Genomic DNA, 17,806 nt, shown 5'->3' on the forward strand with positions numbered 1-17,806 from the left:
ACCTGCAACTCTAAAAGGGAAAAGAAATAGACCGGAATTCCACTCAAGATAGGCTTGATCAGAGTTAGGCGACCTGCTTTAGAAAAGAAACTCTTTTTCCAAGAGGCAAGCCTACTCCAAACTTTGTCTACCACAGGGTCCCACAAGGAAACACACTTAGGACTACTCCCGAAAGGATGACCCAAGTAAGAAGAAGGAAGGATCCCAACTTCACAAGCAATCCACTCAGCCCATCTTCTAATCTTACCCTCATCGCTATTGATCCCCAAGACACTACACTTTCCCCTATTAATCTTCAGACTAGACATCTCCTCGATGAAAGCCAACACATGATTCAGCATCAAGAACGAATTTCCATTACCAGAGCAGAAGAAGAGTGTCATCCGCAAATTGAAGATGGGAAAGGGTTACCCATTCGCTCCACCTTAAAAGGCTCAATGATACTTCCTTCGACGCGCTTACTCACCATCCTACTGAGGACATCCACCATAATGATAAAAAGAAAAGGGGGAGGGGGTTTCCTTGCCTCAGACCCGGCAACACCATCACTTTTCAATCCCACATCCACATCCACTTATAACCAAAACCTTTACACTTTAAAACCATATCCAAGAAATCCCAATCCACATGGTCATAGGCTTTCTCAAAATCGATCTTAAACAACACCCTTTCCTTTTTCCTAGCCCTATAGTCCTCAAAAGTCTCGTTCGCAATTAGAGCTTGATCCAAAATTTGCCAACCCACAACAAAAGCCCCTTGAGTTTCCGAAATAGTTAAAGGAAGAACCCTCTTCAACCGATTTGCCAAAATTTTTGCAAGGATTTTGTACACATTTGTAACAAGACTAATCGGCCTAAAGTCCTTGACCCTAGTCACAGACTCCTTTTTAGGAATCAAACAAAAAAGGTTTCAGACAAATAATTATTTAAAGTTCCCCTTTCGTAAACTCACTGAACAATTTTACAAAATCCTCCTTCACAACAGACCAAATTTCTTGGTAAAAAGTCCCAAGAAGTCCCAATCCACATGGTCGTGGTAAACCCATCCGGCCCCGACGACTTCAAACTATCATTCCCAAAAACACCCAATTTTATCTCCTCGACAGAGAAATGCACGGACAACCCTTCTTTCCCCTCCTCAAAAATTGGGTTCCAATCTACCCCTTAAACAAAGGGCTTAGTCGACACCTCTAGGCTATACAACTTCAAGAAGAAGCTAATAACTCCCTCCTCAATCTTTTTCTCCTCCTTTAGAGTCTCCCTGAAATCATTAACCAATAGTTCAATTCTATTCCTACTCTTTCAACCACTCGCCACTCTATGGAAAAGCAATGTATTACAATCCCCCTCCTTGGCCCAAGCCGACTTCACTCTGTCTTCAGTTTCCTTTCTAATCACTTTCGTAAAGAGAATCTTCAAGGATTCCCTTTCAGCTTTCAAAGAGTCATCGAGGAGACCCTCCAACTCCTTATCATCCAACCCGTTAATCTTAACCAAAAGTTCTTGTTTTTGGGCTTTAATATCACTGAAAATCTCTTTATTCCAAGTTCTTAGTCTCTTTTGCACCGCTCTCAATTTGCCCATAAATTTGTAACTCTCCCACCTTCCCATCATAAGTTCCCTCCACCAACTAGGAATCTAGGACTTAAACAAAGGATGTTGCATCCACTCTCAAAACGAAAAGGGCAAGGCCCCCAATTCTGACAACCCAACGTAAGGATAATAGGCCAATGATCCGAGGTTACTCTCAGCCCCACCAACCATCAAAACTCCCTAGACCTTTGAATCCAGTCCAAAGATAACAAGGCTATATCAATCCTACTTCTAGCTCTCCTGTTGGCCCAAGTAAACGAACCATTCAAAAGAGGAGGATCAACCCACTTCTTGCCTTCGATAAAATCTCTCCTACCTCTCCCAGAGGAGCTCTCTCAGCCTAAGAGCGAGTCATATTAAAATCACCCACAATACACCAAGTCGACCCACAAATCCCAGACAAATCACCTAACTCATTCAAAAAATGATCTCGGCCTCGAACTCTAGGAGGGCCATACACTCCTGTCACCCAAACATCCTCACCATCTTTCCATTTGAACAAAATGGACAACGAAAAATCCCCCTTAATAACTTCCAGAGTAGAAAATGTGCAACTATTCCACATGACCAAAATACCACCGGACTTCCCCATTGCATCAATACTTTCCCATTCCACCCTTCTAAATTTCCATAAGCTACCAATTAAAAGTAACTCAAAGTCACTCCACTTAGTCTCCATCAACAACACGATGTCAGTATTCTCTTGTCTCAAAACCTCCTTGATAAGACTTCTCTTATCCCGCCCCCTGGCCCCTCTCACATTCCACAAGGTAATTTTCATCATTGAGAACGGGAAATACCTACTTCCATGGAAGCTTTCTTTCTACCATAGTTAACTGATCGAGTTTACACAATCCCCTATCCACCTTATTCTTCCCCTCCCCATAACCTTTTCTCCCTCCCCTCCCCTTCCTTTAGGCCAAGAAGAAGCCTTCGGTTCTTCCACAACAATTGTATCTACCTTTTTAACTCCAATCGATGCCAAAGCTCTCCAACCAACGGGCCAACTGCCAAAAGATTCCCCTCAAGGCAACGAATACAGCACCAAAAGAGGGTTGGAAGGGAGATGGCTAGATTTAATGTCTCTTTAGAGGCGTCAATTACTAAACCTTTTTGTAACTATGAGCTTAGTGTTGTTCTTTTGGATTGGAGTCCTTTTTGTAGCTAGTGTCAAAACCTTATGTTTTTTGTCGAGCTTGGTTATTTTTGTTTGCCATTATATATTATTCCATTTGTCTTAATGAAAGCATGGTTTCTTACCAAGAAGAGGGAAAAATACACCCACAACAACAACTAACTAAGACGTCAATCCTAAACCACCACACCCACCCATGACAATCTCCACCCATCTGGACAACATGAGCACAAGGATGAGTCATGAAGTAAAAGTACACCCAAACCATTATATTTTATTGAAGAAACTGTGGCACCTTACATCCCAAGCAAGCCACCCTTTGAACTCCAGGCTCCCCCATATAACATCAACGAACAAAGGCAAAGGTGAACTCATATGAAAAAGTAAGATTGGCCAAGGTAACAGGACAAGTAGGGTGAGAAGTATTTAAAACGATATATAAAGGAGAACCCTATTATGGTACATATAAATTGACAGTAATGATTTGTCTTTATTGTAATTTTACTAATTCTAGTTTAAGACTTCTATATATGCCCCAATATATATGAAATTATACATATAAAATTGGACAAGTTATTACTTATTACGCTGTATTTTGTCTCAAATTAACTTAGCCAGTCTGTTAAAATAATCAGCACGGCCAGTTAAAGCATCCAGCAGACTATCAAAAAGAACTAATAAATAAAATAAATAAATGTATGTTTTTGACTGAGAATAAAAGTAGAGAATAATTAAAGCCCATAAGAACTAAATTAATTGAGAACATCACCCAAAAATCTCTCTGATGCTAAACCACAACTGTTGAAAAAATAATATAGTATTTAAGAACTGGTTAGAAAATACAGAAAATTAACCAGAAAACACAAGCCAACCTGAGGATATTTGTTTGGAAAGCATCTCTTTTACACAAGGTGATGACTGTGAAGTAGATAAGGCTACATTTAAGCAACTGATAGCAGCAGCCTATAGCAAATCGAATAGCAATACTAGTAAACAACTACATAAAACAAAAATCAGAGTAAGGTTCCAAAAAAAATTCTAACCAGCAGGTCAGTTTGATCACTTTTGAATGGAAAGCCCTCTTCAATTGTTGCTTGTAAAGCTTTTACCATGTTCGGCAACAACTCTTCAGGCATCCTTGGATATCTGAAATAACAGGATCTTTCAACATATTAGGATCCATAACTAGGAGACGAAGCACGTGGATCACACACGTGAAAAAAGACCTATGATTAGAACTCATACCAACATCAAATGGTCAGGACTTTCACCTTTCCTTTCCACTTTGATACAAAGCACAAAATCCATTTGATATAAACGTTTGAATCTTGTTAATAAAAACATACATGTGTTATATGGGGATAGATGGTTTGTTTCTTTCGTTTATGATCATGCATGGGTCTTCTTCATGAAAGAAAAATTTGAAGTTCCATCAAAATTTCAGAAGACTCAATAGTATGATCCAAACTCAATACTAGACAAAAATTCGTGTCCTCAAAAAAAAAACAATGTAAAATAACTTTTTAGTTTGTCCCTTGGTGTAACCCATCAGACGAATGAATTTTCCATCTTAGCTCTTGTGTAGACACTCCACAGAAAAACAAGATCTCCTTGAAGTCACTCATTGTCTGATGTTTTCTACTAATGTTCCCAAGTTTTATTGAGGATAGGCAATTCACATTCATTGTCTGATGTTTTCTACTAATGTTCCCAAGAAGGCATGAGATATGCACTAGATCATGAGATATGCACTAGATCATGAGATATGCCCCAAATTTTATTGAGGATAGGAAATTCATAAGGTTTTCTTTCAAACATTTTTTCATCTTCGAGTTTAGTCCCTTGATTTGGTCCCAAAAGTGTTCTACAAATGTATCTCATAATGGTATTGTTATCTCCCAAAGGAAATATGCACTAGATCTTCTTAAATAAATATGTTTGGGTGCAAACCAGAAAATATTCTTATGATCTCACAACAAAACTTGGACTTAGTCATGAAATTGCACCAGCTGATAAGGGCAGAGACCAACCTTGATAGGGCGTCTCATCTTTCTCACACACATCCAGATTTTGGATTCGCTGTCAACATGGTGAGTAAATCTATGCATCATCTAATGAAGGGCACATGGAAGTTGTATATATAATTCTTAGAAATTTGAAGACGAAAGTTAAGGATTATTCTTTAGAGAAACTGACGAGAAATGTTCAAGTGTATTCTGATGCAGACTAAGTAGGTGTTAATATAGATAGAAAATTTATCAAAGGTTACTGCTCCTTTGTATGGGATAATCTTGTAACATGGAGAAGCAAAAATTCATTTGTGGTTGCTAAAAGTAGGGCAAGAGCTGAATTCAAAGCACTTGCTCATGGCATGTGTGAAGGTGTATAGATCGAGAGAGTTCAAAGTGAATTAGGAAAAAGATTCTTCATCACTAATACACAGATCGAGAGAGTTCAAAGTGAATTAGGAAAAGATTCTTCATCACTAATACAAATGATGTGTAACAATCAAGTTGCAATAAGCATTGCAAAGAATCTCATTCACCGTCATGAAGTCTTTAAAATTACGGCGGTTTACATTTTAAAGACGGTTTTGTAATTTAAAAAACTATCTCCAACTTAATTTTTTTAATCTTTAAGGTCTTTTTAAGCTTGTACCAAGATTGCATTTTTTTTTTCTTTTTCCTTTTAGGATAGTGACTAATGAATGGTTTTTTTCTTTTTCCTTTTTTTTAGAGAAGAAACATTTCATTAAAAAAATGAAATAAAGGGAAACCCCAAACACCTATAGGTGATTACAAAAACATTTTCAATTGAAAATTAAATAAGAAAGAGTAAAGTTCTTAAAAGGGTGCCCAAATTTGCACCAATAAAAAGCGGTAGATAAAACAAGATCAATAAAAGAGTCGAAAGATGAGCTGGAGTCCCTAAAGAAGCACTTGTTACATTCACCCCATGAGATCCAAAAAAAAGTACGGCCCACCAAGCCGTCTTCTTTGTGCCAGTGAAAGGGTGTCCCACCAAAAGGGAGTCAAGAATGTCTAAAATATTATGGGAACAAACGATTGACCACCCAAAAGCGTCCAAAATATCGTACCAGAAGCGGGAGGCAAAGGGACAATGCATGAACAGATGAGTAGGGGGCTCAACCTAAATATTGCACATAACACACCAAGAAGAAGAGAGATACATAGAAGGCATACGACGCTGGAGACGATCCGTAGTATTGATGGCACTATGACTAAGCTCCCAAAAGAAAATTTTAATTTTCTTAGGGTAATGATCCCGCTAGATGACAGAGTATAAATCTCTCGCAGGAGGCTCAGAAAAAACCATTAAGTCATCGATGAGAGATTTCACGGAAAATGAAGAAGATTGACCAATTAACCATCTCCACGAATCGGGAACAACACAAAATCTGACAATAGATGGTAATAGAGATAATGAAGCCCATTCGTGAATTTCATAATCACGAAGATTACGACGAAGACGCAAGTTCTAAGCCTCAAAATCCACAAGCCACACCTCAGCCACCAAAATATCAAGAGACCTAGTAAGTCGAAACAAACGAGGGAAAACCACAGAGAGAACACCACAACTAAGCCAATGTTCTTTCCAAAAAGAAATAGTAGAATCCGTGCCAAGGGATCACTGAGTGCGAGAACAATTCCTTTTCCTTTTAGGAGAATCGAATGATTCTAGTGCATTAATAAGATATAGAAAATTTAGCAATTTTCAATCTCCCATAATTTAGCATGAGAAGAATATTGATTGTAGGATCCTCCCAATCTCTTAATCTTTAGGTACTAAAATTAATTAATTGATTGATTAATTAAAAAAACAAAAACAAAAAAAAAAACGACAATGAAGACGACGATAATGTCGACAACAATGACAACAACATAAGTGGGGCCTTAGCTAAAGCAAGCATTTTTCTAAACCAAGAAACACTTTAGACTATGGGTTCATTATGTGGAAGTAAGAGTTATTCGCTAGTTTTTTTGTAGAATATGCTAACAAGAAAATTGATTTCTCTATGGATCTAATGTAAAGGTGGGTCAAGAATTTGTTTTAAATGTGTTTGAATTGTTTCACCCAAGGAAGAAAATTCTCAAAACATTCAATGGTGACATGGAAGATGAGTCTTTTATTGCTTTTGATGGCTATGATTTTAGATGTTGACTAAACAAAAAAAAATACATTTCTTAACTTAGGCAAATTTTCAGCAAATCGAAGATTCCATCACTCTAATTGAAGTGGTGCTACAACAAGCTAAAGAACATATTTCTGAGTCATTAAGAGAAGTAGTTGGATGCTCCTTTATCTTTTAATATTCAAGATCAAGTTATCTTTTTAAGAGGAAAGGAATATCGTAGTGTGTAATTAGTATTTAGTAGTAAATTTGTAATTTTAAGTTTTAAGTTTTAGAATGTTAAATAGTCTCTCTTAACATTTGAACTAAAAATACATGTTTGCACCAACAAAACAAGTCAACTTGAACTTAATGAACAAATGAATAATATCTAAAAAGAAAGTTCAACATTCCATATAAAATAAGGAAAGATATTAATCAACAATGAGACATATGAAAAGATTACATACGGAGTAGATGATATCAGATGCAAAAGAATCTTGAACAAGATTGTCAGCAATCTACCATGAGTTGAACGTTGGATCAAGTACAGAACACCTATACCCAAAAATACTTGTGCATTTATAAATGGAAGGGAAAAGCACAAGGAACAGGAATGTGGAGATGAAAGGAGAAAATAACACCAGAAGATAAGAGAAAGGTGGTTAACAAATGCAAGTTATTTGGAGGGGGACTTTACTAATCTAATGAAACAATTCAATGCTGAACCCTACTTCACAATGAGACATTAGAAGTACTGAAAGTGAAACCCTACTGCTGCAACAATATAATGCAGAACAGATTAGAAATGAATACACTAAGAACACAAATAGAGATATGGTGAGGAAAGTGAAAATTTGTGGTATATATAATTGGAAACAAATTAAAATGTAAGGGCCTACAATAAGGTTAAAATTGGAATAATCTCTCTATGGCTCAGCAAGAGGAATCACTTGCGCTCAAAGAAGGGTAGGCAGTAAGCTTACTTCAGTGTAGGCAGTGTTTTAAAAGTCGCGGTCAGGCGCACGCCTAGGCTCAAGGCACAACGCTGGCGCCTCGCCTTGGAAAGGTGAGGCACACGAGGGAAGAGAAGACGCGCGCCTTCCATGAAGCATCGAGGCGCACTTAGGCGCGCCTATGCCCTTTTTTCTTAATACTATTTAAATAACGTTTTAAATATAATATATATATATATATATAATTTTTAAACCTAAATCTCCAACAAGTCACGTACGAATGACGGTTGCACTGCACAAAAAATAAAATCTTATTGGACAGTTGCTTCTTCACGGTTCCATCTCTAACAATTCGGTAAGTCTTTTCATCTTCTTCTTCCTCTTTCTCTTCTTCTTCTTTCTTCACCAAATCTTCCTCTTTTCATCTCCATTCACGATTCCTAAAAAAAAAAAAACAGAACTTCTCTTCTCCTTTTTCTTCTTCTTCGATTCTTCATTCTCATTCACGGTGGTTTCTTCAAAAGAAAAAAAATAAAATCAGAACTTCTCTCCTCTTCTTCATTCACGATTCTTCAAAAAAAAATAAAATAAAATAAAATTCACTCTCTTCTTCTTCTTCTCCTTCTTCTTCTTCTTCTTCTTCTTTTTCACGGTTTCTTCAAAAAAAAAAAAAAAAAAGAAATTCAGACTGTCTCTTCTTCTTCCTTCATTCAGGGTCTCTTCAAATAAAAATTCAGAACTATCTCTTCTATTCCAAACTTTAGTTACTTTCTTCTTCTTCTTCTTCTTCAAATCAAATCAAAGTCTCCAAAAAACAGAGAGTGAGATGTGTCCAGTTCTGTTTTTTTCTTCCAAAAAAACAGAAAGTGTGACGTACGTGCCGGTGTCCAGCCCTGTTTTTCTTCAAAAAACAGAAAAGAAAGCCCTTTTTTTTTGCTGCCAGCCACCATTACTTTGCTATCACATTGGAATCTTTGTTTTGTCATCAAAAAACAAAGAAAGGCTTCAAAACAGAGAAGAAAACTCTACAAAACAGCAGTCGTCATCAAAATTCTGGTACGTCTTGGCTCCCAAATCCCAAATCCTAACTTTTGTGATCAATTTTTTAAGGTAGTTACTAATCAAGTTAAGTTTCTAATAATTAGATGGTTGAGGACGGTATAAGAAAGGATCCGGCATGGAAATATGCAAAATTGCAAAATGATCAAGATGTTAATACATTAGTGTGTGCATTTTGTTCAAAAATAACAAAAGGAGGATTGGTGGAAAAACAGCAAATGGAGCAAAGAACAACAAGGAAAACGGGTTCAAACAATTTTGTTGACAACTTTTTGGAATACCATCGTATTTGCTCTTAAAGTATCCGGCCCTTTATTGCGAGTACTTAGGTTGGTGGATGGCAAGAAGAAGCCTCCTATGGGATACATTTATGAGGCTATGGATAGAGCTAAGAAGGCCATTGCCAAATCCTTCATGGTAAGGAAGAAAAGTACAAAGATATTTTTACAATAATTGATCGACGATGAGAGCTTCAGTTGCATCGTTCTTTGCATGCAACGGGATATTATCTAAACCCAGAATTCTATTATTCAAATCCAAATATTCAAGCTGATGATGAAATTGTTAATGGGTTGTATTCATGTATAACAAAGATGGTTGTTTCCTTGGACATTCAAGACAAGATACTTAGAGAGCTAACCAAATACAAGAAAACTGAAGGACTATTTGGACAGTCTTTAGCAATAAGACGGAGAGACGAAATATCTCCAGGTAAACTTTAACTTAAAGTCTTTGATTAAAGTACATTGAATATCATTTCGAATTGAAAGTTACTAATAAAGTTTTGATCTATAGTAGAATGGTGGGATGATTTCGAACAATCAACTCCAAACTTGCAAAAGTTTGGAGTGAGAATTTTAGGTCTCACTTGTAGTGCCTCTGGATGTGAACGTAATTGGAGCGTTTTTTAACAGGTTAGGTATCTTCTATTATTTGCAGTGCCTCTAGTGTGAATGTAATAGAAGTTGACAATGAAATCTTTATTGTGTATACTTGCAGCTTCATAGCAAGAAAAGGAATAGACTTGCTCAAAGTCGTCTAAATGACTTAGTATTCATAAAATATAATAGAGCATTGACGCGTCGATATAATATTCGAGACATCATCGACCCTATCTCTTTAAAAGAGATAGGTGATAGTAATGAGTGGCTTATTGGAAGAATGGATGACGATTTAGAGGAGGATGATGTTCTTGTTTTTTACGAAGATTCTTTAACATGGGGCGATGTTTCAAGAGCTGCTGGTGCAAAAGAACTTAGTTATTATTCTAGAGCTGGTACCTCAAGAACTAAGTCTAAGACTAACGCTTCATGTTCATCTTCATCTTCCACACAACCACCGTCCCAACCCACCCCCACACTAGTTACTTTGGATGACTCTGAAACCGACGAAGAAGATATAGATGGTTATAAGTCGAGACGAAGAGAATAAGGATGAAGACCTATTTAGTGAAGTTGAGTTCGATATTTAGGATTTTAGTATTGTATTTGTGATTGTTTTTGTGTTGTTTCACTTAACTTGGTGTTGAATGACAATGAGTCAATGACTAATATTTAAATCTTATATATCTCTTGTTTTTTTTTGTATATTCTTCTTTAAGTCACATTTCTATCCATCTATATTTTTGGTTGTGTAAATAAACATGTATGTATATATATATATATATATTTTATATATAGTGTGCCTCACGAAAAAAAGCCCACGCCTTTTTGTGCGCCTTGCGCCTAGGCTCCAGAGGACCCTTGCACCTTAGTGTGCCTTAGGCATTTTAAAACACTGAGTGTAGGCAGTTCCCACAAACCTCTAAACCATTATTTATCAGTCTTTAAAGCCTCTGTAAAGTAACAAAATTGACCGGCTATGCGCCAATTTCGTTCAAAATGTGCTGTTCTCTTGTAAAAAACTTGAGCATTGTTTGTTAGCCTCTGCAGTCTAATTTTAGGTAATTCCCATGGCTTTTACTACTATAACACCTTCCCAGCTATGATTTCTTTTTTTCATTCTCATCACCCCAAAATACATTATGTTATAGATACTACTTTTGATGGAAAGGAACAACCACATATTGTCCAAGACCAAGAGACCAATTGACCAGCATGATTTCTTTTTCCGTTCTCGTCACCCCAAAATACAAAATGTTGTAGGTAATACTTTGGATAGAAAGGAACCAAGACCGAAAGACCAATTGACCAGCTTCAGGATAGCAACATTTATGGACAAGAAAGTGTAAATACTTCTGCAATTACTCTCTTCCCAATATGCAGACCAAGTGGATAGCATTCATGTAGCTCCTGGGACCCTTCTACTTTCCAGTCACTTAATGGAAAGTGATTTTTCTTATTTTAAAAATAAATAAACAAAATAAGATAAAACCAAGTACCTGTATGGAGTTGCATTAGTATCTGCCCAAGGGAAATCGAAAGAGGCATAAAGGATCCACATTTAGCTGGATCTCTGTATTCTGCAATCTGCAAGGAAATGGAAGTAGTCCTATCCAACATAACAACCAGGGCTGCAGCAGCCGCTATCTGGGCCTGGGCAAGCCAAAGCAGTATGTAATAGATAGAGCACCTAGCATTACTGGATGAATAAAATAACAAAATAGATACAGAAGAAAAAATTGAGAACGAGCCACCCTTTCAGCCTGTTTTCAGTCAAAACATTGGATTTTGGTTAAACAATTACAGTAAACAGTACATGTACCTTCAGAGATGGATCAAATAGAAGACATGTCATTAAAGTTGCGTCATATTTCCTACAAGAACATATCAAGGACGCAGATGAAATAAGTATGCAGATCGCAATAAATGGACAGAGAAGAAAAAATAAGACCTACCTTGGCAGCAGAACATCCCGAGTTGGCAAAAGAAGTGTCCATTGGCTGGTGAATGCTTTGGGGTCAGCTTGGCAAAGATCCTATCAACCAAACGTAACACAACATAAAAACTTTGGAGTTCATAAAAAACAAGAAGAATAATTCCATGTCTGGTTTTTTTTTTCTTTTAAATAAAAAACATTTCATAAATGAATGGAATAGGGAAGCCCCAACACCTAATAATTCCATGTATGGTTGACATAAATAAACTGCTAATAGTTTTCTTACACTCTAGAACTATGACTTTTCAGCAACTGATTTTGTTTTTTTTTTTTTTTTTTGGGGGGGGGGGGGGGGGGGGGGGGGGGGGGTAAAAGAAACATTTCTTTGATAAGTGAAAATTACGAAATCAAGGGAAGACCCCAAACACATAAAGGTGATTACAAAGAACGCCAATTATTGACTAAAAAAAGATAAGCTATAATGAATGAAAGGATGCTTAATTCTGCATCAAGAAAAAGCAGTAGACAGAACCAACTCCATAAAACTAATACAGGATGAAGAGGTGTCACGAAAAAGCCTTCTATTTCTTTAACCCCACAAACAACAAAAGCAAACAGGCAGTAGGGCCAGCCAAATCGCCTTCTTTGTATCACCAAAAGGATGACCCATCAGTAAGGAAACCAGAATATCAAAAATGTTATTAAGGCAAGTAAAGGATCATCCAAAGGCCGAGAAAACAATGTCCCAAAAGCTGGCAGCAAAGGCCAATGCCAGAATAAATGAACTTGAGATTCAGCATGTCGATGTCAAATGTGGTACCAAGAAGGAGAAATAGACATATAATGCAATCCGCACGGCAGACGATTAGCAGCGTTGATGGCACCAAAACTAAGCTCGCAAAGGAAGATCTTAATCTTTTTTGGATAACGGTCTTTCCAGATCACATAGTAAAAATCAAACAAAATAGGATCCACTGTGCCTACCAAATCAGTCATAAGGGATTTAACAGTAAAAACCGAAGATGGATCAAGAGGTCAAAACTATGAATCGGGAAAGGATCGAAGCTAACAGAGGCAAGGTGCTAAGATAAGGAAGACCATTCAAAAATCTCCAATTCAATTAACTTACGCTGTAATTGTAAATCCCAAGCACGTGTAGATGAAATCTACACATTGGCCACAATAACCTCCTAATGAAGAGCAATACAAAAAAACGAAGGATAAGTTGTGGAGACAACACCACAATTAAGCCAAGAGTCGTTCCAAAATGAAGTAATCACACTATTACCAATGCAACCACGAATACAATCAGCAACTAAACCAAGGAACGGACAAATAAACCTCCAAGGGGCTTTGGCTCCCTCGAGTGGTAGATGGAGGCCGCAATCAAAAGAATAATGCTTAGCCCCAATCAGACATCGCCATTAAGCATCCGCTCAATTAAGACCCACCAAATCCACTTAGCAGGGAGAGCTGAACTACGATATTTAAAGTTATCAATACCAATGCCACCCAAAAGTTGAGGATGCTGAGAAATCTCTCAATTAACATTATGCATACTACCATCACCTCTAAAACCTTCCCAAAAGAAATCACGAACCAACTTATCCAAACAAGTAATGACAGAAGGATCCTTATATAATGACAAGCAATATGTAGGAAGGCTAGAAAGAGTTGCCTGAATGAGAGTATGTTTGCCACCCTTAGAAGAAAAAAAAAAGGCGTACTTCCAATTATGAAGTTTATGCATAAATCTCCCCACCACCGGTTGCCAAAAGCCAATAGATTTAGAATTTCAACCCAAAGGCAAACCTAAGTCTGTAGTTGGCCAGAAACCCCTTTTGCAACCAAAAGAACTAAACAACCAATTAAAATCAGAATAGGTACATGAATCCCGATAAGCTCACTCTTAGCAAATTAATTTTAAGCCCCAAAGCACATTCAAATATACAGACAGTGTCAAATACATTCTTTAACGCATGGCGCTCGACAATGGAAAACAAAAAAGTATCATCATTAAACTGTAAACGGTAAAGAGAGAACATGGAATTCCCAATGGGGTGAATAATAGTAAGACTCAAGGAGGAAATGTGATCAAGAAGACAACTCAAGCAGTCAACAACAATAATAAATAAGAAAGGGGAAAGCGGATCTCTCTGCCTGATACCTTGAGTTGGAATAATACTCCCTCGAGGACGACCATTTACAATAATGGAGTAATTGGCACTAGCTATATATCCTTTGATCTAGGTACGCCAAAGACAACCAAAACCTTTAGCCTTCACCATAGAGTCAAGGAAGCCTCAATCAACGGTATCAAAAGCTCTCTCTAAATCAAGCTTAAGGACCACCCCTGCTTTTTTAGAAAAAGACCAATCATCAATGCGTTCATTAACCATCAAGGATGCATCACAAATCTGTCTATTATCCACAAAGGCAAGTTGGTTGGCTGCAAATCTTAGTATAAGGAAGGACCATCTTAAGCAAATTTGATAGAACGCAAGCAACAATCTTGTAGGCACAAGGAATAATGCTAATCGATCTATAATCCGAAACCGATTTAGATTCCACCTTCTTCGGTATAAAACAAATATATGTCTCATTCAACTTAGCATTAATAACTCCAAAGGTACAGAAATCCTAAATCAAAAGCATCATATCATATTTAATAGTGGACCAGAAAATTTTCAAAAATTCAGCAATAAAACCATCAGGGCCAAGAGATTTGCTAGTTTCAAGTGCAAAGACAGCTAGCAAGACCTCTTCTTCAGTAAACTTCAAAGGGGCGTTCAAGATCATTTGCTTAGGTCAAATTTATAGGACTCCAATTCGATTGGTTGGGAGAAAGCGTTGACTTCTATCCTTAGTAAATAAGTTTGAATAGAAATCCAAAAATTTAGCCTCAATGTCCTGAGCGAACAATAAGCTAGTACCATTCCTGGATAGGATTTCAGATATCGAGCTTTTGTGGCAACAAGCAGCAACAATTTTGTGAAAATTGAGTGTTCTCATCCCCTTCAAGAAGCCACTTAAGCTTACAACGTTGATCATCACTGTGAGGGCCCTTATCTTCCAAATCATCCAACCGGGATAGTTGTGTCACAAGAAAGGGTAATTTGGAAGCCTCAAGTCATTGAGTATAATTCCAATTACAGGTAACAGATTTCAAACCTTGCAGTTTCATCATCAAACCATGACCAAGCTAATTGGTATAGGGTGAAATGTCCACCAATCCTCCACAAGAGTACGAAAAGGTGGAACCTTTTTTTTTTATATAGAAAAATCTACTTGCATTGAGAAAGAATGAAAGAATACAATATAAGGACATACAAAAAAACAAGTCCACAAAAGCAACCCCTAAAGAAACGGTTTCCAGCTAAGCATGATGTTGCCTATGGAATAATTACAAAAGAGCTTCAAAATCAAAGCCCACAGCAACACATGAAACCGAATTAAAGACCAAATCTCACTAGGGTGCTTTTCCAATCCTCTAAATACCCTATTGTTCCTCTCCCCCCCCAAACATCCCACAGCACCGCACACACCCCTGCAAACCACAACAAACGGCCTCTCTCCGAAAGGCAAATGGAGGAGGAATTCTTAGATCGTCGCACGAATATCCTTCTGGCCAATAATCTAAACATCAAACTTCTGCAAAAAGAAAATCCACATCGACCTCAAAACTGACAGCCCTAGAGCAAGTGATCCAGGTCTTCCTCCACCTTCCGATAGAGAATACAACAGACGGACCCATTAACGGAGACTTCTTGGCAAGCCTATCCAAAGTATTCACACGGCCAAGCACAACCTTCCAGGTGAAGAACCTAATTTTCTTTGTTATCTCAATCTTCCAAATCATATCAAAGACTGACTCCAAAGCAAGAGGGGAATCCAATAACAACCTAAAGAAAGACTTACAAGAAAAGCCCTCGAGAAGATTAGGCTTCCATACACGGATATCCCTTCTCCCCTCCCTAAAGTTGCACTCAGCCAATAAGGAAAGAAGAGAGGCAACAACGAAAAGATGGAACCTTAAGCCACGAGTTCTAAAATTTGAAAAAACAAGGGCCTCAAACAATGTTGTAAGTAAGAAACGACCCAGTAAAGACGGGTATTGGGTAGGGCCAAGGCTAGACCAATTGTAATAACCATTCCCCAATAGAATATCGCGTAATTGATAATTGGAGATCCATTGTTTAAAAGCCCGCATACTGGGGGAGATGGTTCTATCATGAGATTTCTCCCAAGACCATCTAATGACATTGAAATTGCCTCCAATCATCCAATTATCCCCTCCCAAACCAGCCAGGTCATCAAATTCTTGCCAACAGTCCGCTTTGTAAACAGTATCAGACGGACCATAGACTGTTGTGAGCCAAAAGGAGAAGTCATCTACCAAAACATGTACAGGGAAAAAGAAGAGGAAAAAAAAAAAAAACCTAGATAACCTCATGAATAGAAAAATCAGGTTCACTCCAGAGAATAAGAATACCCCTGATGTGTCAATAGCATCCAGTGTAATCCCACCAATGAAAGTGGAACTCCAAATAGATTTGATTAAAAAGGAGTCAGTTGATGTCAAGTTTGTTTCTTGTAAGAGAACGATACCAGGGTTATGTTGTTGGATTAGCTTTTTAACCATAGCCTGTTTCTTCCAAAAATAGAGGCCACGAACATTCCATGTTAAGATTTTCATTAGGTATCCGAAGTACCCTCCCTGATAGCCAATGTGGCTGATTTATCATAATGAATCGATGAATATAAGCCTTGGAGATCTCTTTGTAACTTTGGTTTCTTTGCTGTGGTGGATAAGGATTTTTTAATTTTGATGGGTGGGGGTGGGGGAAGAGGTGGGATGGCCATAACATAAAGACCATGGGTTGATAAAAGGGAGGCCAAATCTCGAAGGCTAAAAGGTAAGGGGAGAGTTTAGTGGTTTCAGTCGATTTATAAGAAGGGGAGGAAAGGAGCAAGGGTCTGGTGGTTCAATGGCCTGAGTGAAAGGCTGAAATTTGGTGCAGATGTTGTTGTAATATCAATGTGAGATTCATCAAGATGATCTCCAAAAACAGTCATGTTAAATGAGTGGGTGGTAAATTCAATGTCTTAAGAAGGGCTAGAAAGATAACCTTCAGTATCAGAACCAGCAAAAGGAATGTTTGCGTGAGTAGTTAAGGTGGAATAATTGTTGTCGACGTGGAGTGTGGTGTGGCCTTCACAAAATTTAACAGAAGAGAGAGGGTTGGGAAAAAGAAGGGAATGTCGATTTTGTGGGGCTAGGGTTTTGAATTTGGAAAGTGAAAGAAGAGGACGGTCCAGTGTGGGGGTCCACGAGCTGATTTGGCAGAGTGGGTAAGTCCATAGGTTGATTTGGCAAATTGGGTGGGTTTAAATGCTCCATTAAATCTGGAGATTTGGTCAAATGCGCCTGAGAAAGAGAGAGAGAGATCAACCGACTTAATGGAAATAAATTCGAGTGATTTACCTTTTTCATTCATCTGAGAATCAAGGAGATTTTTATTCTCATCAATCGTGACATCAATGCTCAATTTCAGCGGCAATTTTCCGTCTCTCCGACGGCCATGATCGCTAACAACCAAGGCTTGAATTCAGACTGTAATATTCATACCGGCCAGCTCCAAAGGAAGGTGAATCTCGTGTGGAATGAAACCCCAATAGTTCTGTTTGACCTTTAACCACGCAAATGTGAGGTTCAAACCTCTCTCCGTTCGGTTTGAAGGCTGGTGGTCTAAAAGGTCCTGTGTTCCAACCCTTGCAATATTATTTTCTCCCCAATTAATATTGACTTCCACTTTTGCATATACCAAGCACATAAGTGAAAGGGAGTGTTATATGATATAATATTAAATTTGCCTTCACAATCAGTGATTTAACAAATACATTATTTTTTCACAAAAGTTTAGGATTTATTATGCTTTTTAATACATTCTTTGTTCCCAAAAGTTTATGGGTAAATTAGGGTTGTTCACTTCGTTTTTATTATATATGTAGATTTAATTATATATCATCTACCATTCCCCCTCACTTGTGGGCTTGAAATATGAAGAAAGCCCAACAAGTGGAAATCAATATTAATTGGGGAGGAAACAACATT

The 17,806-nt window shown here is 37.7% G+C and overlaps 1 protein-coding gene across 4 annotated transcripts in view; it reads right to left on the minus strand.

Annotated features, from left to right (window-relative positions):
• LOC120068002 (ARM repeat superfamily protein) overlaps window positions 1–17,806 on the minus strand; it is a 67,669-nt gene that overhangs the window by 37,488 nt on the left and 12,375 nt on the right. For all 4 annotated transcript variants that reach the window (XR_016525305.1, XR_005479066.2, XM_039019660.2 and 1 more), the window contains exons 8-13: window positions 11,711–11,790; window positions 11,578–11,629; window positions 11,255–11,408; window positions 7,330–7,417; window positions 3,771–3,873; window positions 3,600–3,690 (exon numbers count right to left, since the gene is read on the minus strand). Coding sequence is in view for 2 of the 4 variants with exons in the window: in XM_039019660.2 (XP_038875588.1) it covers window positions 3,600–3,690; window positions 3,771–3,873; window positions 7,330–7,417; window positions 11,255–11,408; window positions 11,578–11,629; window positions 11,711–11,790 (568 nt within the window). In the remaining 2 variants the exon portion in view is untranslated. The remainder of the gene's footprint in view (window positions 1–3,599; window positions 3,691–3,770; window positions 3,874–7,329; window positions 7,418–11,254; window positions 11,409–11,577; window positions 11,630–11,710; window positions 11,791–17,806) is intronic.

Source organism: Benincasa hispida, chromosome 12 (assembly GCF_027475165.1).
Source record: "Benincasa hispida cultivar pf3 chromosome 12, pf3_genome.v1.1, whole genome shotgun sequence".
In the NCBI taxonomy this organism is placed as follows: domain Eukaryota; kingdom Viridiplantae; phylum Streptophyta; class Magnoliopsida; order Cucurbitales; family Cucurbitaceae; genus Benincasa; species Benincasa hispida.